General features: G+C 56.5%; 1 protein-coding gene across 9 annotated transcripts in view; it reads left to right on the top strand.

Moving 5' to 3' along the window:
* RALGPS1 (Ral GEF with PH domain and SH3 binding motif 1) overlaps positions 1-23,602 on the top strand; it is a 272,375-nt gene extending 248,773 nt beyond the window's left edge. For 4 of the 9 annotated variants that reach the window (XM_039229483.1, XM_039229482.1, XM_039229485.1 and 1 more), the window contains 8 exons: positions 840-997; positions 3,255-3,306; positions 13,274-13,357; positions 14,717-14,822; positions 15,790-15,882; positions 16,075-16,180; positions 19,185-19,276; positions 22,848-23,602. In XM_039229483.1, coding sequence (XP_039085414.1) covers positions 840-997; positions 3,255-3,306; positions 13,274-13,357; positions 14,717-14,822; positions 15,790-15,882; positions 16,075-16,180; positions 19,185-19,276; positions 22,848-22,877 — 721 coding nt within the window. In that variant the 3' untranslated portion in view covers positions 22,878-23,602. Of the gene's footprint in view, positions 1-839; positions 998-3,254; positions 3,307-5,310; positions 5,436-13,273; positions 13,358-14,716; positions 14,823-15,789; positions 15,883-16,074; positions 16,181-19,184; positions 19,277-22,847 lie in introns of those variants that run through there. The other 5 variants (XM_039229484.1, XM_039229488.1, XM_039229487.1 and 2 more) reach the window with 5 other exon arrangements.
* Positions 23,603-23,825: the final 223 nt, after the last annotated feature.

Below are 23,825 nucleotides of genomic sequence, written 5' to 3'. Positions count from 1 at the left end.
AAGCTCCAGAGCCCAGTGGACACCATGCCTGTCATCCGGGGCATCACGTTGGGCCAGAGTCTCTGCTTGCCAAGTGCTTCAGAAAGCCTGCAGAGCCATGAGCCTGCCACCGCTTCACCCAGCCTTGTGGGGCCGCAGCTCGGGGACAGGGTGTTGGACACAGGCCCTCCAACAGTTGGATCCCTCCTCCCTCCCTCCCTCCCTCCTTTCCTTCCACCGCTGAAACACAGACCTCAGCCAGCGCAGGCTGGCCCTGGAGCCGCTCACAGGCTGGAGGGGAAGGGTGTTGCCACCTGAGGGTTTAGAGCTTGCTCTGGGTTAGGTACTCCGCTCCGCGCCTGTCAGCCATTATGTCACCGAGCCCCCGCGGGCCTCCGGGGTAGGGGCTGTATTATGTACATTGTAAGATGGGTCCTATGAGGTTCAATGGGGTGAAGCACCTTGCAATGGGGAGTAAGGTTGGAACAAGGGTTTGGACCAGACGTGTGACTCCAGAACCAGGCATGCTGCCCACAGGGTCACGCCGTCCCTTCACTTGTGTGGCTCCATCGTTCACAAGCGCGACCCACTCACATGAGCCTTGTGATCATCCTAGAGTCAGGCAGGACAAACAGCCACAGTCCCCATCTGACAGGTGGACAAACTGAGGCTCAGAGAAAGGATGTGACTTGCCCAAGGTCACACCATGAGATAGGGCCGAGCCTGGCCTGGTACCGTGGTTCTGGGTGGACGCCTTTTTCCTCCGGCTGCACCATGTGCTCGGCACCCCAGGGCAGGCGAACTCACTGTGACTCCGCAGATAAGGAGCTCTGCCTTCTTTCTTCCTTTCCGTTTTCCAGTATGATGTGTCAGTTGAGTGTAGTTGAGAGTAAAAGTGCGACATTCCCATCGGAGAAAGCGAGGCACCTGCTGGACGACAGTGTCCTAGAGTCTCGCAGCCCCCGCAGGGGCCTCGCCCTCACCTCCTCCTCTGCCGTCACCAATGGACTCTCCCTAGGTAAGCGTCTCCGGCCTGCACACGACAGCGGGCGGGCCTCAGTGCCGTGTGTGCTCCGTGTCTGTCTCTGTCACTGTGCAGCGCCCGGTGGCCCCTCACCCTCTGCAGAAAGGGCTCCCCCACAGGAGGAAGTTTGCTTCCCGTTCTCCCGGGCTTTGAGAAGCGCCCCGGGTGTGACCTCCCCCTGCCCTGAGCGCAGCAGACAGGTGGACGGAAGCCGGACGCACACCCGAGACCCGCTGTCACTGCTGGCAACTGCGCGAGGCTGGCCGCTGCCCCAGCAGGGCTCCTGTCCTGGGAGGGGGCCATGAGCCCCCGCCCCAGCAGAGCCAAGTGGGGGGAGCTGCCTGAGGACAGCAGCTGGGTGGGCCACCGGGTTCTCACTCGTGTACTTGTCTTCACACCAAGATGCCAGAGTTCGGGAGGATGAAAAATTAATCTTCAGGGGTAAAATTGCACGTCTGAACCTCAGCCAGAATCGGTACTTACGTCAGTGGAAGGAACAGAGACCAAACTGCCGAGGCCAGGGCCGAGAGAGGTTGGAGGCAGAGCTGAGGACACTGTTGAGCTCTGGTCACAGGCCTGTCACCCTGCGGTGCCCAGGTCACCTGTCATTACTACCATCAGACAAGTACACTCTCACTGGCTGTGCCCTTTCAGTGTGCCTGTGCTTCTGTGGTCTGTGTGTCTGTGTGTCTGTGTGGGGATCCTCCCAGGGCTGGGGGCGGCTTAGACAGTTTCCAGGCTGGGGGTTTGATCTGCTCAGGTCTGCAGGGTGGGGGGCCCATGAGCAGCAGGAGGAAGCGGGAGGAAGGGGGAGGTAGGGGAAGGGTGGGAGTCACATGTCACATGTCCCTGTCTCTGAGGCTGTGTCACCACAGGGGCAGCCATCTCCCACCCCCCGGAAAGGCTGTGAGGAGCAAGGTCCGCATCTGCTTTCTCACCTGGGAGGAAGTTATCCTAATTGGACCCCGTCAGGGGTTTCCGACAGCTTAGGACAGTGCAGCCTGTGGCTCGTAGGTGTCAGCATGTGGGGGAGAAGAATTCTGGGGGCAGTAAGTTCAGGAAAGGTGGGGTGGCACCAGGTAAGCAGTCTGTTCTGAGGGACTGGAGTATGCTGATGAGCGTTACGGATCTTTCCAGAAAGACGGTAGTCTGCAGGGCCCACGGTCTGGTCGTGGAACCCTTTCCCCCGAGTGTCCTGGAATGGGATGGGGGTGAAGTTGTGAGGAGCCATTCTGGCAAATGCCAGACCCAGAGCGTTCAGCTGGGCGGCAGGACAGCTGTTTTCCATCCGGAAACCTTCCTGAGCTGTGCCTGTAACCCCCGGACCTTGCTGTTCCTGACAGAAAGCCGAGTCAGGCACAGGGCCGTCCAGCATCCAGGCAGGAAATCAGCCGGTTGGTTCTCGGCTCCTCTTCTTGGGAAACTCCGATGTTCTTCTGCTTGGGGCTGAAGGCCTGGGAGCCATGTGCGCGAGTGCCCTGTTTGGAGCCCTCTCCACCCGCTGACTCCCAAGGGGCCAGAGAGACCCCCCCCCCCCATCCTTCCCGTGGGCCAGCCTGGGTGCCAGCACGCAGCCCGGGCAGAGAGCTGAGCTGAGGCACCTTCGAATCCTGAGAGTGCACAGGGGCACTCTGCAGTGTGCAGGGACGGGTGTCCTTGTGGCCAGAGCCAGGCCTTGGACAGCAGGTGTCCCGGTCCACCCCAGAGGGGCAGCCTGGGCGAGGTGGAGCCCCTCTCTTGTGTACGCTGGCCAGGAGGCCCAGGGGCGCCCCCTCGAGGCTTCTGTCTAATGCCCGTCAGCTGTCTGTGACCTTCCTGGCCCTTGGGAGAGGAGGTGCTCATTTGGCTTCTGTCCTCACTAGGTGAGGCTTGTTCTAGCCCTGGTGTCACTTGTGCAGGAGGGAGGCAGAGGTGGGGCCAGGCCAGGCCAGCACAGAGGCCGATGGACACAGAGCCTGGTGGGCCGGTGGGGAGGCCGCTGCCGCCTTCATGGGGGCAGAGGGAAGGGGGGGAGGGACTGCCAGGAACCGGGGGGAGGGGCTGGTTCCCCGATGCTCCCAGGAGAGGACGTCAGCAGTAGCAGCCGCAAAGCCCCAGGTCACACGGAGGCCCACAGCGTCAGAGGGCTGCCTGTGTGGCACTTCCGTGGAGCTCCGGAGCCTGGGCCTGCTGACCCAGGGGAACGGACTCCTCTGGGTTGGCCCCTCTTCTGCGAGGCTGCCACGCTCATTGATCTGTGTTCCTTTTCCAGGCAGTAGTGAGAGCTCAGAGTTTAGTGAAGAGATGTCTTCAGGGCTGGAAAGGTGAGTGTGGCCTCAGCTCGGCCTCCCTCCCAGGGCTGCCCTCAGGGCTCCGGGCAGGGACCGGCCCCCACCCCCACCGCCTCTCACCGGCGGCGGCTCCTCAGGTCACCTCGGGGGGCCCAGGGGCAGGGCCCCCTCGCCATGGGGGGTGGAGGAACAGGACGGGCGTGGGGCAGAGCCCCGTGCTCTGCGCGGCCCCACTCGTCGTCCGGTCCAGAGCTAGCCCAGGAAACTGAGGCCAGCAGCTCTTCCTCAGGCCGAGCTGCAGATTTGGTCCGAAACGTGGGTTCTTAAAACCAGAAGCCGGAGAGAGGCCTGGTGTGGAGATGGGCCCGTGGCTCCGCCTGGTGGGGTCTGAGAGTGTTACACCCACATGGCTTCGGCTTCGGGCTAACGCCCACCCCGCTGGGCACTGGTGACAGCAAAGTGGATCCCCATCCCTGGGTTTGGCTCCCCGTGGTGAGGCCTGCTGCCCCGGGAATGGGGCCTCTTGCACCCGCCCGCTGCATCTCCTCCACGCGCTGATGCTCTCTCTGTGCCAGGCTCCGGGGCCCCTGGGAGACAGACGCTCCATAAGGAGCGGTGGCTTCGCCAGAAGTGAAGGGCGTCGTGGTGGCTGGAGGTCTGAGGGGAGGTGGGGAGAAGTCCACTGACATCGAAGGCTCCAGAGAGGCAGGTCCGCTCCATCCTTCAGAGTAGCCGCTCCAGCAGCGTGTGGGGGCGCGTGTGCACAGACGGGCACACACTCGCCCAGGCGTACGCACACTCTCCCACACGCTTGCGCACACGCATGCATACGTACATGTGCTCCTGTATGTGTGGGTGTACGTAACGCACACCGCTCACACGCGCGCACGCACACACGCACACACTCCTCACTGGTACGGGGTGCTGGGGCCTCCCATCCCACCGCTCTCCACACCGTCAAATGGTCGGAGAGGAGGTGAACCCACCTAGCAGGTCCTCACGGGGCAGAGAGACGTAAGTGATAAGCCAGGAGTGAGTTTTGCTGAGCATTTCCTGTGGGCCAGACGCTGTCGTGGCCCCAGCGGCCCCTCAGGCACCTCGGTGGTTATCGGTGGTGTCCCCTCACACCTGTGGCCGGCGACATGCTTGTCCTGCTTCCTCGCCCTCTGGTAGAGCAGAGCCGGCCCGCGCCCACCTCCGCCAGCTGCCGAGCCCACCTCCTTACTGCTGTGCTCCCGGCCTGTTCCGCTGTGACAGCTACGGGCACCGGCCCCACGTCTGTCTGTCGGCTGGTCTGTCTGTCTTTGTGAAATGCTGGACAGAGGGCCCCGAGCCCTCGGAACGTGCCCCCTCTGCCCCTGCTGCGGGACCCCTGGGGGGATGTTTGCTCTGCTCTCGCTTGGGTCGCTCAGGCCAATGGTCCCCGCTGCCCTCGCCCGGAGGCCGGCCCAGCAGTGGAGACGAGAACCAGACAGGACCCAGGGCGGCCCCCACATCTGATGAGCAAAATTTTGACTTTTGTCAACATCAGTCAGGGGACTCCTAGGGAGACCCTGAGGAAGGGGCCTTAGAGGCAAGCCAGTGTCCCCTGGCCACAGGCCAGTGAGGGCACACGAAGTGGGCAATGCAGGCATGGCGCCAGGGTCCTGAATATCCTCTGGACTTGAACCTATTCACTGGTTCATTCATTCCCTCATTTTCTCATTCATTCACCGAGTAGCTGTCCAGTAAGCCACTGCGCCCTGCCCGGCCCCCTGCTAGGCACTGGGGGCAGCGGGGAAGGCTCCTCAGGAGCACCTAAGACCCAGACTGGAGCCACCAGGAAGGAAGACAGTGAGAATTCCTGCCCCCGGGAGAGGGTGCTGTACTTCAGCAGCAGCGAGCCCTGTAAGGCACAGCATTCTCTTCTCTCTTTCACTTAGAATTTGGGCTTTCCTTTGTCATCCGTCATAATGTTCATAGTAGGTGCCTTTGGGACAGGACCTCCGGCAAGCACCGGTCTCCCAGGCGGCTCACCCAGGCCAATGCCTCCCGCAGGGAGAACGTCCTGTGTCCCTTTCTCTGGGGACCCCGCTCTGGGACCTAGCCCAGTGAAGGAGGCAGGAGAGCACTTGCTTTGGAAGATGCCTGTGGGGCTAGGATGAGCCCCCTAGCGGGACCCCCACGCTGCCCCCCTGGCCTCCAGCTCCCCTGGCCTGGCCTCCGGTCTGCTTTTTCATCCTGCACTAGCCTCTCTCCACAACCACCAGAAAGATTCCACTCCCTCGAGTGCACGTGAGGATTTCAGACTTCCCTGAAGACCCGATGCGAGCACTGGAGGGGAGGGTTTGTCTCACACTCTTTGAAAATCTTCGTTAAATGTCACTCTTTGCCACATGATTCAGTGACCACGGTTCACTTTGCCACCCGGGCCTCCGTCCTTCCTAACCTTCGGCCACACAACGCTCAGCCCCACTGGATGCCCCCTTCACCCCCAGGCCACTTTGCTCCAGCTCTACAAAAGAGGGGCAGTTTCTGTCTCCCCGGAGGCCAGGGCCACCCTGCCTGGGCCCAGAGGCCAGTGTCTTCCCCGAAAGAGCCTCCAGAACACTTTTCAGCAAAGCTGAGCTTCGATCTCTGAGACCCCAGGTCCTGACCCTGTAAGAACACAGCTTGCTCTGCATCTTTACGCTCGTGTGGGCCCACAGCCAGGGGTGCAGGAGAGCGCTGGCCCCACTCAGAGGGATGGGGTGTGAGACAGCAAGAGTGCCTGACTTCTCCAGTCCCCAGAGGCCAGACCAGGGCAGGGGCAGCACTTTGCCCCACATCCCTGAAGCTCGGGGGCCACAACCTTCACCTCATTTGTCCACTAGGCCCCCGGCACTGGTGACAAGCTTGACCCAGGCCAGGAAGAGAAGTGAGGCCAAATACCAGCATGAAGGACAGGGAGGTCCCAGGCCAGTGACCCCTGACCACCAGCACACACACCTCCATTGGTTCGAAGGCACATTTTAATCACCCTTTATGCCACTATGAACGGGCGGGCACGAGGGTTCCTGTTGTCTGACCGAGGGTGGGTTCATTTGGCCTTGTATTCCAAGTTTGCCTTCCCTGCGATCACACACGTGGCCATTTCAGCCTGGTGGCCCAAAAGCCATCCTCGAGTGGCAGCCCAAGCTCAGGCGGCCCTCAGTGCTTTCCTCAAGTGGCCAGCATTAAAAAGCACCCATGTTGGAGCCTACAAACGTCCTGGGGACCCTTCGGGGCTGTTCTCTGAGGGGCTGGGCTAGGTGGAGGGATAGCGCTCCCACTGACCCTGTTCTTGCAAGGACTGTGGAGCGAGGGCAGAGGGGGTGAAGGGGACTTCCCTCTGCTGCTCCCATCCTACTGTCCCTTTATCCAGCAGCCTCCGCAAGGTCACAGGGCCCGGGGGCTGAGGAGGGGTGGGAACTGCCTAGCCGTGAGATGGCCAGACCAGGGAGGAGTTGGTTTGGCTACTCCAAAGGCCCTCCCCTATTTTGGGGGGCCCAGAACAACCAGAGGCCACAGGCCCTGCGGAGGGGGGTGAGGATGGGCCTCCTCCTCCCTTAAGGCTCTACTTCCTGCCCCAACCTGTAGTGTTTTGGCCTCAGTGTCCTGGGCTGAGGCCAGAGGTAGAGGAGGGCCCCCATCATGCTCTGCTTTCCCAAGGAAAGAAGGCAGGTGGCCCCCAAAAAGCATTTTCAACATGTACCTAATTAACTGGCAAGTAGGGACTGTGGACACTGCCCTAGGCTAGCCTCGAGCCAACCCCAGGCCTCTCAGAAGTTCAAGAGGCCAGGGACTCCTTAGTCAGGCCCGGCAGGTAGAACTGTCAGGTGCGTCTTTAATGCCTGATCTGGCATAAAGGGAGAATAAGAACATTAGCCTAAAAGTTAACAATTTTAAATGAAGTTTCTTAAAAGAGGAACAAAATGGGTGACAGATGTGAACATACACATATGTACAAAAAACATGTAATGTCACTCTCCTTGGTTCTCTCTGAGTCCTAGGGTCATCGAATGAATTTCTTCCCTTCATTTTTTTCCCCTCTATATTCTCCAGATCTGCCACAATGGGTACAGGTCTTTTTTACACTCAGAAAAAAATTAACATTTAACTTAAAAAAAAAAAAAGATATAATCAGAAACATTCACTGATTGGTTTGGAACAGGTAACATATGAAAAGTGTGGTGCAAAGTTCATTGCGAAACCCTTGGCCATCTGTCTTCCCTAGTCCCGCGTCGGCAGTGTGGGGGGACCGGTGCTCCCGTGTGAGAGCCAGGCCAGAATTACAGGTGGTGGAAGGACGAGGAAGCAGATGGGTGCTTGGAGGACAGGAGAGGAAAGTGTGACAGCCTCTCAGAGGCAGAGCCGCTCCTCCCTCCCAGGGAGGTGATGGCTAGAGGGGAGCTGGTCAGAGCTAGCGTGGGCGGGGTGACCCAAGTCCCCCTGCAGGATCCAGAGTGGCTTCCGGTGGAGGTGATGGTTAAGCAGAAGCCCAAGAACTTTGGTGAAGAGGACCACAGTGGGCCCTCGAGAGGGGTGGTGGGATCCGGGGAGGCTGCGTGGCCTGAGTCTTGCCAGGATGAGAAAGGAGGCGGCCCAGGGACGCTCGGTGCGTCTCTTAAGAGCCACTGCGGGAGAGGTGGGCTGCACGATGCGTCCTGAAGTTCTTGGTGTGCCTTTGCATTGAAAGATCATGGTCTGGCTTCCAGACATTGCCAGCAGCACCGGGAGGGGCCCAAGGTCAGGACTGCTTGCTCTCAGTGACCTTGGGCATGTCTCTCAACCTCTGAGCCTCAGGAGCCTCAGGTCTACAGCGAGGATGCTCACAAGAAATACTTAGCACACAGGAGGAGTTGCTGCGTCTGGGAACTTGCTTTGATGTTTTTATGAGTTTCACTCAGTGTGTCCCTCTTGCGAGCAAGCCGGTGACCTGGGGGGCCTAAGACTGGGTGGGGACGAGAGGAGAGTCCCCAGATGGCAGTTCTGTCATCATGGGATGGATGAGCTACAATGAAGACGAGCGTCCACCAGCCCTGGTTGGCCTGCGGGGTGACACTGAACTGTGGAGGGGACTGGACCCCTTTAAGAGGGCGCTGCAGGCAGTCAGCCCTCCAAGTGCTCTAGGGTGTCAGAGAGGCGGGACGATGGCATTCCTCCTTGTGTGAGCTTTCCTTGTTCTCTTTAGCCGGTAGAATCTACCAACATCCTTAGGGAGACCCCAGGAAAGGCTCCACCCAGGAGCTCAGGCCCCTTTGAGAGAGAACGGCTGGCGGTGGCCCCTGGCTCCCTCTCACTTGACCTCGTCCTCGGGCCCTGGCAGATGAGGGCCGGGCCCTGCCCACTAGCTGCTGTGGCTTCACGGGTAGCTGAGGAATCGCAGCCCACAACCTCTCTGTCCAGTACCCACAAGCCCTCAGACTCAGGTCCTAGAAAGTGGGCAGGACTCTCCATCTCGTACCAGTCCTTCTCCATGCATATCCGCCACACTCCCCTCTCTCTGCAGACCGGACTTCTAGACTTCTCAGCTCACAGAGGGGAAGCTGGACACCCCACAGCTCCCGAGTTTACACGTTGTACCCTCATCCAGCCACAGAGCCTGACTTTCCATCCCTCAAATCTAGTTCTGAATTGCCATGAGAGAAAATCTGATTGACTGGATTAAGTGTTGTTTTATCCACTCAGTACGAATGGATAAACATGCAGTAAGAATATGGCTCCCAGAGACCCACTCAGATCAGGGACGTTGCCCAGAGAAGAGTAAGTGAGTGACTCATAGGCAGTAAGAGTCTGTTAGCAAGTACTGCTAGAAGGGATGTCCCAGGCCCAGCAGAACGCAGAGTGGCGGCTTCCTCTCTGCTGATGAGGGTGAATCCTCAGGAAGAGGCTGACGCTCTGGTCTAATGGGATGGCTTCCCATCAAGGGTTGGCTGGTACGGGTGGACAGTGTCGATGAACAGCATTTCCTGGGCCCTTCCGTAGACCTCAAGGGGCTCTGCGCACTTGAGATAGAAGAATGGGTAGAGGACCCTACTTCTGCTAAGACAGGATTACTGAGGCCCCGGTGTATTATATTCAGGACTTCTCCCTGTTCCCCAACCTCCTAGGGCAACTCAGGGTTTTAGGAAATTTAATCCCCACGATACCACCTAATGTGTACCTCGAAAACTATTGTGGGGAAGAGATCTTTCAGATCTGCCTCGGCCAATCTGAATTCTCATGATACTGTTGCCCCAAGCAGGACCCCGGCTGCTTCCACCTCAGCAGCACTACCCACTCTTCCTCTTCCTAGTGCTGTGAACTTGGGCGAGTTACTCTACTTCTCCAAGCCTCAGATTCCTTATCTACAAGGTGGGGACAAGAATAGTGCTTGCCTAACAGTGTTCCTAATTGTCAGGACAGAAAAAATCACAGTGTGATTAGACAAGATAAGGAATAAATACTACTTAGCACATTGCCTAGCACCCATAACCCCCATCATCCCCATCACCCCTACCCTCCCCATCATCCCCGTCATCCCCTCATCCCCGCCATCCCTGTCATCCTCATCAGCCTATCACCCCATCATCCCCATTAGCCCATCTTTATTATCGCCACCATCCTTTCACTATCATCATCATCACCATCATCATCGTCATCATCATCTTGCACACCATTCAGGATTGAAGTGTTCTACTTGGTTGTCAGGCTACATTTCCCCAGACCAGACTCCCCATGAGTAGGGTTGCCTCCTGCATCCCTCCTCCCCGCCACTACCCAAGATCCACCCCTCAGAGGAGACTGTGCAATGGCCTTCCCGGAACACATTCCATTCAGCCACCTTCTGCTGCCAGCATCATGCCGGGAAAGATGTCTGTGGTTCTGGAGTGGGAGCCCCCGTGTCAGTTCAGCAAACTCTCCAGTTTCTCAGTTCACCAGATACAGTGCCCATTCGTTCTGCATTTTCTGGCCCTGAACATTCAAATAACAAGTTTTCTCAAAGCAGGGCAGTGATCAGATTGGTCCCAATAGCTGAAGATCCTAGCTCCTCTGTGCTGATTCGAGCCTGCCTGGGCCCAGCCAGAATCACCCAGCCAGCACAAGCCCCCTCCAGCCCTACGGGGCTCACCTTGGGAGGAAGGCTGGCCGCCACAACCCTGACTGTTCTAAAAGCTGGCCTTGGAGAAAATTCATTACACTGCCCTTCAAGGCCAGGGTCACTCCCCCAGGTCCCAGGGAAGCAGGCTCTGACTTCCCCCACTTGGGGCAGCTTGACTGACATGAGCCGTCTGCTCGTACTGGGAAGCCACACTCCCTTTGTGAATATTTGCGTCTCCATCACTAGTGACAGGCCAGTGGGGTGGGACGAGTGGCTTCACCTCCTTGAGCCTCTGTTTCCTCTCTTAAGTCAGGGTGGGAATAGCGCCTCTCACAGAGCTGGGAGGAGCGGCATGTCTTGTGGTGAGCAGCTGCTCTTCAGTGCCCATCAGCCAAAACCACCAGAATATTACTCCGGTGCAGAGACCAAGGGATGGGGGGCCTGGGAGGGCTCCCACCCAAGGGGATCCAGGGCCCAAGACTGTTGTGGCTGTCCAGTGTCTTGGACACTGACAAAGCCCGATCGGTGTGAGCTGCGGCAGAGACCTTCTGGGATCAAGCCCGGAAGCCACCTCCATGGTGCCGGCTCCACACACAGCGCTAGCGCCTGTGACAGACCCCACCGCATGTGACTCCTCAGCCTCCCCATGACCCTGAAAGGTGTGGGAGGAGCTTGGGCTATACAGATAGAACAGGGTCCAATCCTGGTTTACGAGGCTCAGGCCTCGGTCAAGTATCTTCACATCATTAAGCCTCAGTTTCCCTATTCTGGGGAAGATAATGTGCGTAACTTAAAGCTCCAGTGAGATGGTGAGTGTAACAGCCTTGCGCATATGAGCCCCCACTCACTAGTGATCTCTGCACCCCCTGCACACCCCCACCAGTCCAGTGCACTAGCGGGCACCCCACGCCTTTAGAAGGAACGTTAAGGAAAGGCTGCGTAAGAGGCTAGGCTGGTTGGAAGATGCTGATTGAAGCCTCTCCATCAACAAGCGTCAGTCCTGCAGATATCTGTTGAGTGTGCAGCCACGGATGGTCTCAGAAAGGAGAGCGTGACGGAGGGAAGGTAGCCGTGCCAGCCACACCTCCCTGTTGGTAGAACTGCCGGTCGCTGGGGACAGCTCTCTGTCGCCACACATTTTCTCCGGGTACTGGGGCAAAAAGACCCACAAGAAGAAAGGTGGAGAAAGAGAGGCCAGAAGACCCAGCTCTGGAAAGGGAGGCTCCGTCTCTAACTCCAGACAGGTGGAGGCTCAGATTAGGATTCCAGATCAGACGAGGAGGCATCTTCCTGGCACAAGGAATGTCATCGCCGGAAGGTTCACTGTCACACTCTGCCCCGAGTCATAAGAAATCTCTGGTGGTGGCTATGGAGGAAAGCCACCCTGGAGGTGGCCCATAGCGAGCCCTCCCAGCAGCCTGCTTAAGCACGGGGTGGTGACAGGCCACGGTGCCACGCCCGACTGTGAGGTAGGCATTGGTGTCGCCAGTAACGGGGCAGTGCTGCAGCCTTTCGTAAGTTAAAGCAGACTCGTCATGACCCGTACTGCCGCTCATTCACTGCAGTGCAAGCCTGTTGCTGAATTGAAGAGAGGGAGGAAACAGTCGGCCTGCGGGCTGGGAGTTGGGCATGCCAGGGCCTTGTCTGTGCCACAGTTCGTGGCAGGGGCAGGGGCAGCCTCTGACCATCATCTGTGACCGAGGTGTGGTGGGGAAAGGCCGAGATCCATTACGTTTGAGGACTCGAGGGGCCAAGCACATGCTGCGGCTTTTTACCCCGTGAAGGGGAGTAGCTGATGGGCAGAAGGAGCAGGGTCCCAGAGCAGTTGGCCTAGGTGGCCATCAGACTCCCACGGGCCCTGAACTTGGGCCCCTGCATTGGCAGACGCAAGACAGGTCCTTCTCAAGCGGAGGGTGGAGGGGCAGGGAGGAATGCTGCCCCCTCCTGGAGGAGCTGGAGCCCACTGATGGTATGATGCACCTGCTGGAGTGAATGCCCGACGTCCCCACGCCACCCCCAGGTGTCCAGAGCTGCAGGGCCCGCACACAGCAACCGAGGGCGGGCAGTGGAGAACAGAGAGAATATTTAAAAACGAAGTCTCCACCCCGTCTGACTTTATAAATTGGGTTACATCACTGTTTGGCCAACGGGCAAGGAAAGCTACAGCCCAGGGAGAGACCATCCTGCAGGGGTGAGAAGAAGACTGAGGACCAATGGACACAGGAAGTCATTCTGCTGAAAGAGGAAAAGATGAAGAGAAGAGAGAGAAATGGAGGCCTCCCCCCAGACAGATTAAACTCCCTCCTTACTCTGGAAGCTGCACCTTCCTCTGCAGGGGCTCCCTGCTGGGGACTCCAGGTGAGAGAGAAGCTGAGAAGCCGGAGGGGCGGCCCATGGAGAGATTGCAGGGGTCCGGCTGGGGCCAGCAAAGGAGACAGTCCGGTGGAGAGGACACCACAAACAGGAATCTGGCTGTGCCCTGGTGAAAGATGACCTTGCACACATCCCCCGGGCCCGATGTGCAAGACTTCCCACAGTTCTGTGGCTGTGTGCGCCCTTTTCGCTGGATTTACCATGGAATATTTGGGCTTTCTAGCTTTTTCTAGTAAATATGTCAGCTTCACATTGGGTAAATGGGTGTGCCCTGAATTTAGTCACCCCCTGCCACCGGAAGAAGGGTGAACATTTAATTAAGAAGTTAAGGAAAGAATCACCTGGGGGCTCAGGAACTTGCCCTGACGGAGGTTTCGGGGCTCCAGATGTGTCCCAGATGTGCCTGCAGCGTGTCGGAGGAGGTGCGGGGAGAGTTGGGGTTGGAGCTCCCCGAGCTAATGACCGCAGGGTCCGAGGTACCCTCGCTTCCTCCGAGTATCTCATGGTTCCGGGCTGTTGCTAAAACCCCACCCTTTTCCTCTGAAGCAGGGGACGTCTCTATGCCACCCTGGGGCCCAACTGGCGCGTTCCAGTTCGGAATTCTCCCAGGACCCGGAGCTGCGTCTACAGGTATTTGTTTATTCGTGTGTTCAGCCTTTTGGCCAACAGCCCTAGGCTGTGCTTGTCAGATCCACGCGCTGTGCTGGAGGCTGCTCATGAGACAGACGTGGCCTCTGCCTCAGCCCATGAGGCCGCTGCCGCAGGAAAGACAGGCCGAATGGATGATCCCAGATGACTGACTGTCCCAGAGTGGAGGTGGGGTGGAGCAAGGAAGGCCTCTCTGGAGAAACGACTGGGAGAGTGATAAGAATTAATCAAATACAGGGAGGGAGGTGTAGGGGTAATAAGAGTGCCCCAAGCCAAAGGGAAAGAAGGAGAGTCAGTGTTGTAAGAAATGAGAGGGGGAGGGGTGGAGATGAGGCTGGAGAGGTGGGGCCAAGCAGGGTTGGGGGGAGGTGACAGACAGTGGCATGACCAGGTCATCCTGGCCAGAGGCATGGAGAGCTGGAGGGGGTACAGGAGGAAGGCAGGAGGGGCCGCAGGGAGGCCAGGGAGAGAGCATCAGGCAGTTGTCCAAAGGAAGAGCCACGTTGTAGCCTAAGGTGCGGGGGGTGGGCAGGGTGGCTGAGAGGGGCAGTCAGGCATATGTAGGACTTGGGATCAGGGCATCCTTGGGATCGAATAGGTTGCAGGGATGGAGGTGTAAGAGGAGAAACACCCCAGGTCCCTGGTTCAAGCCGCCAGGTGGATGGGGGTGCCGTTCACCCGCCTGGGGAGGAAGAACAGCTTGAGGAAAGACACCAAGTTGAGAGAGATGCCTAAGGGAGGCGCCTACCCAGTGAGGGAAGCCCGGGGGCCAGGTCCCAGCCAGAGCCGCGCTTGGCTGTCTTCACCTGCAGGTGGCGCCAGAAGCCCCACTGCGGGAGGGTGGGGTGGACGGCGGGGGCGGGGGGGGGGGTGTAGAAAGGAGTCCTGAGGCAAAGGTGCAGGGCTGGGCAGCTGTTCCCCCACCAGCTTCTCACTCCACCCCCGCGTCCCCCACCGCTCCTCCAGGCTCCTGCCCGCACGAGGAGGGGCTGCGTAGGCCCCAGAGGAAGGTGGGAGCACGGGGGCAGGGCAGGAGGAAGCCACCACAGCAGCCAGGACAGGGTGGCCGGTGCTGCTGGGGCCTGGGTTATAAGGAGCTCGGTCACCAAGCCTTGCAGGCTCAGAAAGATGAGGGAGGTGAAAGTTTGCAGCTGTGGCCGCCCAGGCCCCCCTTCCTTCGAGCTCTCCTTGGCCTCAGGGGCCCCTCCCTGGCCTCTTCTCCACAGCGTTGAGTCCTCTGGCCTGACGCAGGATCGGGGACTCTGCGGTGGGGACCTGGGAGGGACAGGGTGCCTGACCCCACCCCTGCAGGGCAGCATCTGACCGGTGGTCTCCCCGCAGCCCCACGGGCCCATGCATCTGTACGCTGGGGAGCTCAGCCGCAGTGCCCACCATGGAGGGTCCTCTGAGGAGGAAAACTCTGCTCAAGGAAGGACGGAAACCCGCGGTAAGTGCAGACAGTCCCCTGTCCAGAAGCGGCCAGGGCATCAGTGAGGGTCCTGGGCTCCAGCCCTGGCTGTGCTACTGAGGGGGCCAGGGCCTCAGTTTCCATATCTGTAAATTGGGATCCAGTAGTGCCTGTGTCCTCGAGGACTCAGCAAGAATGTCACATGCGCGGCAGTGCACACAGTGAGCGCACGGGGGGCCAGAGCTGTGACCAGGGCACGTGTTAGCCGGCAGAGCCCTGGAGCTAGGTTGGTACTGGCCTAACCTGCCCCCGCGAGGGTCAGCACCGTGTTGCCCCTCCATCCCAGCCAGAGCACCCCAGTGCAGGTATCAGGGTTCTGCTAGGCTATGGCTTAGCATGTCTGGGTTTTAAAAATCTTCTTCCTCGGGGCACCTGGGTGGTGGTTCTGTCAGTTAAGCATCAGGCTTTGGCTCGGGTCATGATCTCACAGTTCTGAGTTCGAGCCCCACATCGGGCTCTCTGCTGTCAGCGCAGAGTCCACTTCAGATCCTCTGTCTCCCTCTCTCTGCCCCTCCCCGCCTCAAAAAGAAATAAATATCTTAAAAAATAAACAAATACAATTTTTAAAGTAAAAAATAAAAATCTTTTTCTCCAGGATATTCTTGGGCCCAAGTTACCCCAACACATAGAACTTAAGCCTTGGCTCTGCCTTAAACAAGCAGGGAAAACGAAAGCCTCTCTGAGTAAAGGAGCCAGAGAGGGAAGGTAGGGCTTAGGGCTGAGGAGCCTGGAGGCACCGATGAGGAGGCTCTCCCCCTCCAGGCCCTGGGTGGAAGTGACTTTGGTGGGTGAGGGGCCAGGGAAGAGGTGAAGCCAGCGCTGGCATTGGCCCGAGGCGAGGAGTGAGGGGAACCTTTCCACCCACGTGGCTGGGTCTGTAATCAGGCCGGGGGGGGGACTCCCCCACCACTCCTGGGGTGTCACTCTGCCTCCCCTTCCTCTGTAGCTGTCCTCATGGACCAGGTACTGGGTCATACTCTCGGGATCCACCCTCCTGTACTACGGAGCCAAGTCCTTGCGGGGCACGGACAGAAAACACGTGAGTCCCCTGAAAAGACTTTCCATGCTGGGACTTCATGTGGTATGACCTGCAGGGGAGGAGCGGAGGGAGGCAGGGGAGGTGGCAGGGGTGCGAAGGAACCTCGCCAGGCCCAGCTCAGCCTTCCTGGGGGAGACGGCGTCGGGGAACGGAGGGTGTGGGCCTCCTGGTTACGCTATTGTCCTTCCCCAGTATAAATCCACACCTGGCAAAAAGGTCTCCGTTGTGGGCTGGATGGTGCAGCTTCCTGATGACCCCGAGCACCCCGATATCTTCCAGCTGAATAACCCCGACAAAGGTAGGCAGCGGGCCCGGCGCCAGGTACCTCCCACTTCTCTCTACCCTGTTTTCCTCCCCTGATAAATGTACATTTTGAAACAGAAGGAACCTTGGGGGCTGCTGCTTTCGCTTTGCTTTAGGTTGTGATCAGAGGGTCCCCTTACTAATCCATTGAAAAAACTGCTTAGACCAAGGTCAGTGTGTCCACTGAGCAGGGGGCATGGCACATGGCACGTGGCTGCAGGAACCCTTTTGTGGCCTCACCTGTGGCTACTGGGGCCCATCACCTTTGGAGCTGTGGCTTCAGGGTCTTGGAATAAATAATATAATGCTTCATGAGGCAGGGACCACGTGGCTGGGAGGGTCTCGGGTCTTGGGAGATGTCAGGGACACCCCTGACATCACCTGTGCTGTGAGACTCTCACAGTATCCTAGTCCAAGGCCAAATCTGAGACGAGTCCTTTGACAAAAGCCCCAACTTCAACTTGTCTGGCCATCTCCCACTTTCCCCCTGGTTCCATCCTCCTCCACGACCATGTTGGGTCGAAGGAGAGGTCCTGGGCTCCATCTTGTCCAGGAGCGCAGCCTGCACTGACCTTCAGAATAGGCCATGCTATGAAGGAAATGGAAATCAGAACCACCATGAGATATCACCTCACACCAGTCATGTGGCCAAAATAAAAAAGACGAGAAATAACAAGTACTGGCAAGGATGCAGAGAAAAGGGAACGTTTGCACGCTGCTTACGGGAATGGGAATGGGTGCAGCCACTGTGGAAAACAGTATGGAGGTCCCTCAAAAAATTAAAAATAGAAAAACCAGACGATCCAATAATTCCATTACTGGGTATTTACCCAAAGAAAATGAAGACAGTAATTCAAAAAGAAATTCACCCCTATGTTTAAAGTTTATTGCATTATTTACAATAGCCAAGATATGGAAGGAACCTAAGTGTCCTTTGATAGATGAATGGATAAAGAAGATGTCACACACACACACACACAAACACATACACATATGCGCACAGGCGCACACACACACATACAAGTCATAAAAATATTACACAGCCACAAAAAAGGAGATCATGCCATTTGTGGCAACATGGATGGACCTAGACGGTATTATGCAAAGTGAAATAAATCAGATGGAGAAAGACAAATACCATATGATTTCACTCATTTGTGGAATCTAGGGGGAAAAAAGGAAGGGGAAAAAAAAGGTAGAATCAGACCTTTAAATACAGAAGACAAACTGATGGATGCCAGAGGGGTAGGAGGTGGTCAAAATGGGTGAAGGGGAGTGGGAGGCACAGGCTTCCAGTTACGGAATGAATAAGCACAGAAACAAAAGGAACAGCATCAGGAATAGAGTCAAGGATATCTTAATAGTGCTACGTGCTGATAGATAATAACTACACTTGTGGTGAGCACAGCATAATGTGAAACTCGTTGAAGCTCTTAGTTGCACGGCTTAAACTAATACCATTCTGTGTCAACTGTACTCAAAACAAAACAAAACAAAACAGAATAGACCATTCTAATCTTCCCGGTGGCCCACGTCACATGACAAAACCCCAAAATGCCTGGGTGTTGGCTTCTAGCCAGACAAAGTCGCTGGGACTATGAAGTCTCCGAGCATCTTCAGACCCTCACAGGAAAGTTCTAGTGCAAGGTTCACATACATACAAAGCACCTGAGGATCTTGTTAAAATTCAGATTTGGATTCAGCGGATCTGGGGTGGAGGCCAGGCTTCTGCATTTCTCACAAGCCCCCAGGCCACGCAGATGCTGCTGCAGGAGGGAGACCGCACCTGGACTGTCAACGGTCCTAATGTCCTTAGCCGGGCAGTAAAGGAACACCAACCTCAAGGGGCCCAGGGGGTGGAGGGGAGAGGAGCCAAGTTCTCTGCTCCACGTCTGAACAACTAAATCCACGCACAGCTACACACACGTCGGTGCATCCCAGTCTGGTTACCACTGGACTTTCTTCCTTAAGGCTCTGGGCCTGGATTCGAAGTGGTTTCTTGAGGGGCACCTGGGTGGCTCAGTCACTTAGGCGTCCGACTTCGGCTCAGGTCATGATCTCACAGTTTGTGAGTTTGAGCCCTGCGTCGTGCTCTGTGCTGACACCTCAGAGCCCGAAGCCTGCTTCAGATTCTGTGTCTCTTTCTCTCTCTGCCCCTCCTCTGCTTGTACTTTGTCTCTCTCAAATAATGAATAAACATTTTTAAAATTTTTTTAGTTAAAGTTTTTTTAAAAGAAGTGGATTCTTGAGGAAGTAAAGGCTATGTGCCTACATGAGCCTGCCTTAAGGACCATATGGCCATAGGGACTTGAGGCCATTCTTAGGCCTCAGCCCCCAGGAAAGCACTGTCCCCAGGCAGAGGGAAGTATGATGCAGAGGGTGGCCAGGGTCTGTGGATCAATCCCAAGGATCTGTGAACTTGAGTGGGGAAAAAATTACACGTCGGTTTTCTGTGGCCTCCCACACCTTTATTTATGAGCATTAAACTACAAGAACGTTCACGACACCTGTGATTTTATCTCCGAGAGAAACCAGATGTTTCCCTATCACATATCATCGCAGCTTTCCCAGAGTGCCGTTTCTACTCATCTCTTCGGAATTACAGCCCAGTGTCAGACCGGCCCCTGGCTCTTGCTGCTGGTGCATCAACAGAGAAGCCCAGTTACATCTGTGTCACTCACATGTTCTTTAGTAGTTTGATAACTGTATTCCAGTGGTATTGATATCCTTTGTATTTTCTTTTATGCATTTGAAAGCATTATCCTGGTGGCCATAGGCTTCACCGGAGCCAAATGCACCCTGGCCCCCAGAATGGTAAAGAGCCCCGGTCCAGAGGGACAGCCCAGAGGCACCGGAAGTTCTGCCTGTGCCAGCCCCAAGCTTGCCTCGAGCTGCTCCTGACCTTCCTTGGTTTCGTTCACCTGTGTTCACGTTTATCTTCGTGCCCTGGCCACGGGCGGCCCTCCCTCTTCCTAACCAGCGTTTTCTCTGCCCGCTAGGCAATGTTTACAAGTTCCAGACTGGCTCCCGGTTCCACGCAATACTGTGGCACAAGCATTTGGATGATGCGTGTAAGAGCAACAGGCCTCAGGTAAAGTCACCCAAGCCCTGCTTGTCACATGAATTATCCTTCCCCGCCCTTGAGACTGAGGGTCCATAGGAAAGAAGAGCTCCCTCCTTCCCTCAGAGCCTATTAGCTCTGCTCCCAGGCACCCTCTTTTGAAGAGCCTTTTTCCGTGAGACAGGGTACCCCCTGCTCAGCTTAGGGCTAAGCCCAGCTCCAGACCAGAACGTTGAGTCTGGTCCCTGTGTGTTTCCCACTGAAGGAAGCGGGAAGCTTCCATCAGGCACGGTTAGGTGGCAGGGGAGATGTCACCCCAAGGATCCGGACTCGGCATCTATGTAGACCATCCCCCTCACCGAAGTTGATTCATGGGAATGCTCCAGACTGATGAAAGGGCCTCCCTGCCCCACAATCCTTAGGAATAATAATATTAGCTAATATTGAGAGCCATCCATGGCCGCTCCTCAGTGTGTTGGAGCCAGCAGGGCCTCTGGTCTGCACCCCGCCCGGGACCAGGCATGATGGGAAATGCTTTACCTGCAGAAATTGGCCCAAATCCTTCCAATTCCCGTTGAGGTAGGTTCTCTTACGCTGTCTCCGTTTTATACTGAGGACACTGAGGCTCAGAAAGTGGCAGATACTCGTTTAAGGTCCCACAATAGCGAGATCTAACCCGGGTCTGCCTGACACCAGAGTCTATACCGCGGCCCAAGCTCTCCCGCCTCGCACTGCCCAGAGCGCCCCCAGCTTGCTTGGCCTCCTGCAGCGGAGCTAAAGGCAGCAGTCAGGCTTCTGGGAGGCACGGCTCTCTGGCCCTCAGCACCCGACGGGGGCAGGCTGGGGCTTCCTGCCCCGGGGAGTGCTGGGATTGGTATTCCTGTCCCTAAGCCTCCCTCTCCGTGCTCCCCAGGGATCGGCCAGAAGGGGGCACTGGGGAGTGGGTGCCTCTCAGGGCGAGCACCTTGCAAGCACAGAGCGTGCAGTGGGCTGTGGCAGCTTCCGGTGGTAGCAGCCGGGAGGCACCAGCTCTGAGGTCTGGGGGCACGGGGCTTGGAGGCCGGCAAAGGCTACGTCACACCTGGCATTTGGGTCCAGGAGGATACTGGTGACAGCACAGTCACATGCATCCGGGTCCCTCGAAAACCAGAGGGAGGTCTCAGTTTGGTCCTCTTCAGGATTATCCTCTGTAACATGAGATGAGAATGTACGTGACAGGCTGCTCAGATTATAGATGATGGGAGGCGAGAAAGCAGAATTAGCAGAAAGTTCTCGACAAACTAAAACAGGAGGAAAGATCGACAAAGGGAAAACTCGAGGTACCACTTCAAGGGAAGCTCAAAATAAACTACATTTGAGTCCCCCATCTCACCTATCTGCCTGCTAGGAATTTGCCCCGGTGAGGCACTTACACATGTGTGTGGGTAAGAATGTTCACTGCAGCATTGTCCTTGATAGAAAGAACTGGAAACCTCTGTGACCATCAGTAAATGGCCACCTGATAGCAATTAGAAGGAGGGGTGGTGGTATCCTGAAAGGGGCTCCAAGATAGAAGTAAAAAGCAAAGTATAGGGGTACCTGGCTGGCTCAGTCCACAGAGCAGACTCTTGATCTCGGTGTCATGAGTTCGAGCCCCACGTTAGGCATAAACTTAAAAAAAAATTTTTTTAAGCGAAGTGTAAAATATGCAAGGGCGATCTTATTTGTATTGAAATACATAAACATTTATAATATGTATGTTTGTGTCTGCGTATAAAGTTTCTAACCAGCATGCTGTGGTTTCTGGAGTGCTTACATGTATTTTTTTACATTAAACAAATGTAATTGCTTGTCTCCAAGATGGGAAGGCCAGGGTTTGTTTGGTTTTTGTTGAGTCACCTGAAGGTGTCCCCGAGTGAATAAGGCCTCAGGTCACACGAAGAGAGGATGAGTGCCCTGACCTTTTCCAAACTAGTCACGCTGTGTGTGTCTGGGGCTCCTCGTGAGCTCTGAGTGCCGCCCTAAGAGAACAGAGCCTGGAGCTCACCTGCCCCGCACACGTGGCCCTGTGACCTGTGAGCAGGAGCCTGGGGCGGGTAGCCCAGGGACTGCCTGCCCGGAGATGGGTCACCAGGAGGGTGGGGGAGAGGAAAGAAACCCGGCCTTGGCGTCTGCCTGGTGGCAATGGTCTGGGCACCTCAGTGGGACCCATGAGGCTTGCCTCGAGCAAGAGCCCATTGTCCCTCTCTGTGGGTCGGGGAGGGGACCCTTGAGGATGGCAGCGACTCCGCGGCGGAGAGCAGGGACCGGGTCCAGCCCGTTTGGCAGAGCAGGTGTTTGGTCAGAAGGACAAGTGTATGGCAGATGCGGTGCGCCGCGGCAAGGGGTTCCACCTTGTACGTGTTTTTGTGCGACTGTGAGACCCAGGGGCTGGGGAATCTTTTTTTTTTTTCCTACTTTTTTCCCCTTTTATTTTGACAGTGAAAGCCATCACCAGAATGCCTCTACTCCCATGGAAAGTCTCAGTGACTAAAATTAGTTTCCTTTTTTGTGGCCTTGCATTTTGTAAAATGGTGTGTATTAACACTGCATCTGCTTAAACCTTATTTATAACATATGTGTAAAGTGTAAACCTCAGCTATACAACAAACACCCAAGCACCTGCCCACCCAGGTGGCCTAAAGGCAGGACCTCCTGGGTCCTCAGAACACCTCCCTCCCCCAGGAGACTTTTCCTAATCCGGTCTCCTTCCTGGCTGCCTGCGCCCCATAACCACTCTCCTGATTTATTTCCTGTTCCTTTAAGATGCTGGCCCGTGTACCTGATTCCTTAATGTGTCGTCTGGGGTACATTTCTAAAAACATTTTTATAAATAGAACTGTAACTAGATATTTTCTTCCGTGACTTGCTCTCCCCCTACAGTGTGTCCCTGAGATTCATCTGTGTCAGTGTGTGTAGCTGTCATTCATTTGTTTGTACTGATATTTTTTTTTATTAATTCTGCTGGCAGCGGTCCCAGGGATGACTTCCTGCCTTTTGCTATTTTGAACAGTGCTGCTGTGACCATTCTTCTAACTCTCTCCTGGTGCAGGGAGATGCGTTTTTCCCAATTTATCACTTTGACCAAATTGACACCGAGATGGATTTGTTTTTGAGGAAATTGCTTCTCCTCAAACCTCCTGGAACCCTGTGGTCATTGCTGGGGTGGGGGACCTGGGGCTGGGGCAGCTGGGAAGGGACAGGGTCTCCCCTGGGCTCCAAGCCAGGTTTTATTTTAATGCCAGGAGAGTGACTGAGAGCAGGGGACTCCGGTGCCTTCGCCTGCCGTTTACTCACAGTGGGCATCCCCTCTCTAGGCCTCAGGGTCCTCATGTGTGCGGTGGGGACACTTCCAGAAGCTGCCTCATGGGGCGCTGTGAAGACTAGAGGGGCATGATGATGTCAAGCGCCTGGCACACAGTGGCCGCTTGACAGCGGCCGTCATTCTTGCCAGGCCCTCTTCCCCACCTGACCTGCTCCTTTGCAGACTAACTGGGAAAGGCCCGGTCCCTTCCCTTAGGGGCACCCCTTGTCCCCTTCCAAAAGGTTGGAACTCTGACAAGAGGTGAGCTTTCTCTTCTAGGTACCTGCAAACCTTATGTCATTTGAATAAGTCTCTGCAGGACTTGGCGCGACTTCAGAGGCTTCTGGAAGCCCAGCCTGGGACTGGTGGTGAAGCGCACGTCCTGGGCACAGGCTTTTGGCCAGGGTGCTTGGTGACTCACAGCCGGACTCACGGGGACTCGGCCTGTGGCCTCACGGTCCAGAGGGCTCTGCCAGTGCAGGGTCCACCTGCCAGTCCCCAGCGACTCTCATACACTCATTCTTCAGCGCCACCCCGCAGGGCCGTGGTTGGGCCCCAGGCTGTGTACCCCGCCCTCCCTCTCTGGGCCCTCGTCCGTCCACCAGCTGCTGCTTCGATTAGAGAGCATCCGGCCCACGTTGGGTCCCCCGTGCTTTCTCCTGCACAAGAGCGGACAATGTTCACCTGCATGAGGGGCCAGAGAGAAGGAACAGGCTACGGAGTTGGCTTTTTATACCCCAAGTGCACGGGGCCGCTCGCCCACAGGGCTGCCTCGGATTTTGTACAACCCACCCCCCCAAGCGTCCTCTGCGTGTGCGTGCCGTGTACGTGTGCGTGGGAGTGAGTGTGAACTCTTCGAGAAACATGCATTTTGGCACAAGACGTGTGACATCACACCCTTCATTCGCTTTGAGGCCCTGCTTTAACCTTACGTGATAGCCTTGTCCACCGAGGAAGGTCAGAGAGAGAGCCCAGATTCCTCCTATGTTAAGGGTCCCGTGCATTCTTTTACTGTAAACAAACAATGCCTTAAATTGTGTCTTGTTTTCTGTTCCTATGGGTGCTATTCATCTGGAAGGCCTGCTGTCTGGGCCCCGGGGTCCCTTCCAGGCCTTGTTGCTGTTGGCTCTTCTGAGATAGGACCCGGCTTTAGGACTGTGGACTGGGCTGGCCTGCTCGCTTCCTCCCACCCCTCTCCTGCAGGGTCTGAAAGCCCCTGTCTTCTCCCCCCGGACCGTGCCAGAGGGGGAGGTTGTG

This window comes from Hyaena hyaena, unplaced genomic scaffold (assembly GCF_003009895.1).
Source record: "Hyaena hyaena isolate Hyena2069 unplaced genomic scaffold, ASM300989v1 scaffold_38, whole genome shotgun sequence".
NCBI lineage: Eukaryota > Metazoa > Chordata > Mammalia > Carnivora > Hyaenidae > Hyaena > Hyaena hyaena.
This window is presented reverse-complemented; position numbering and strand designations above follow the sequence as displayed.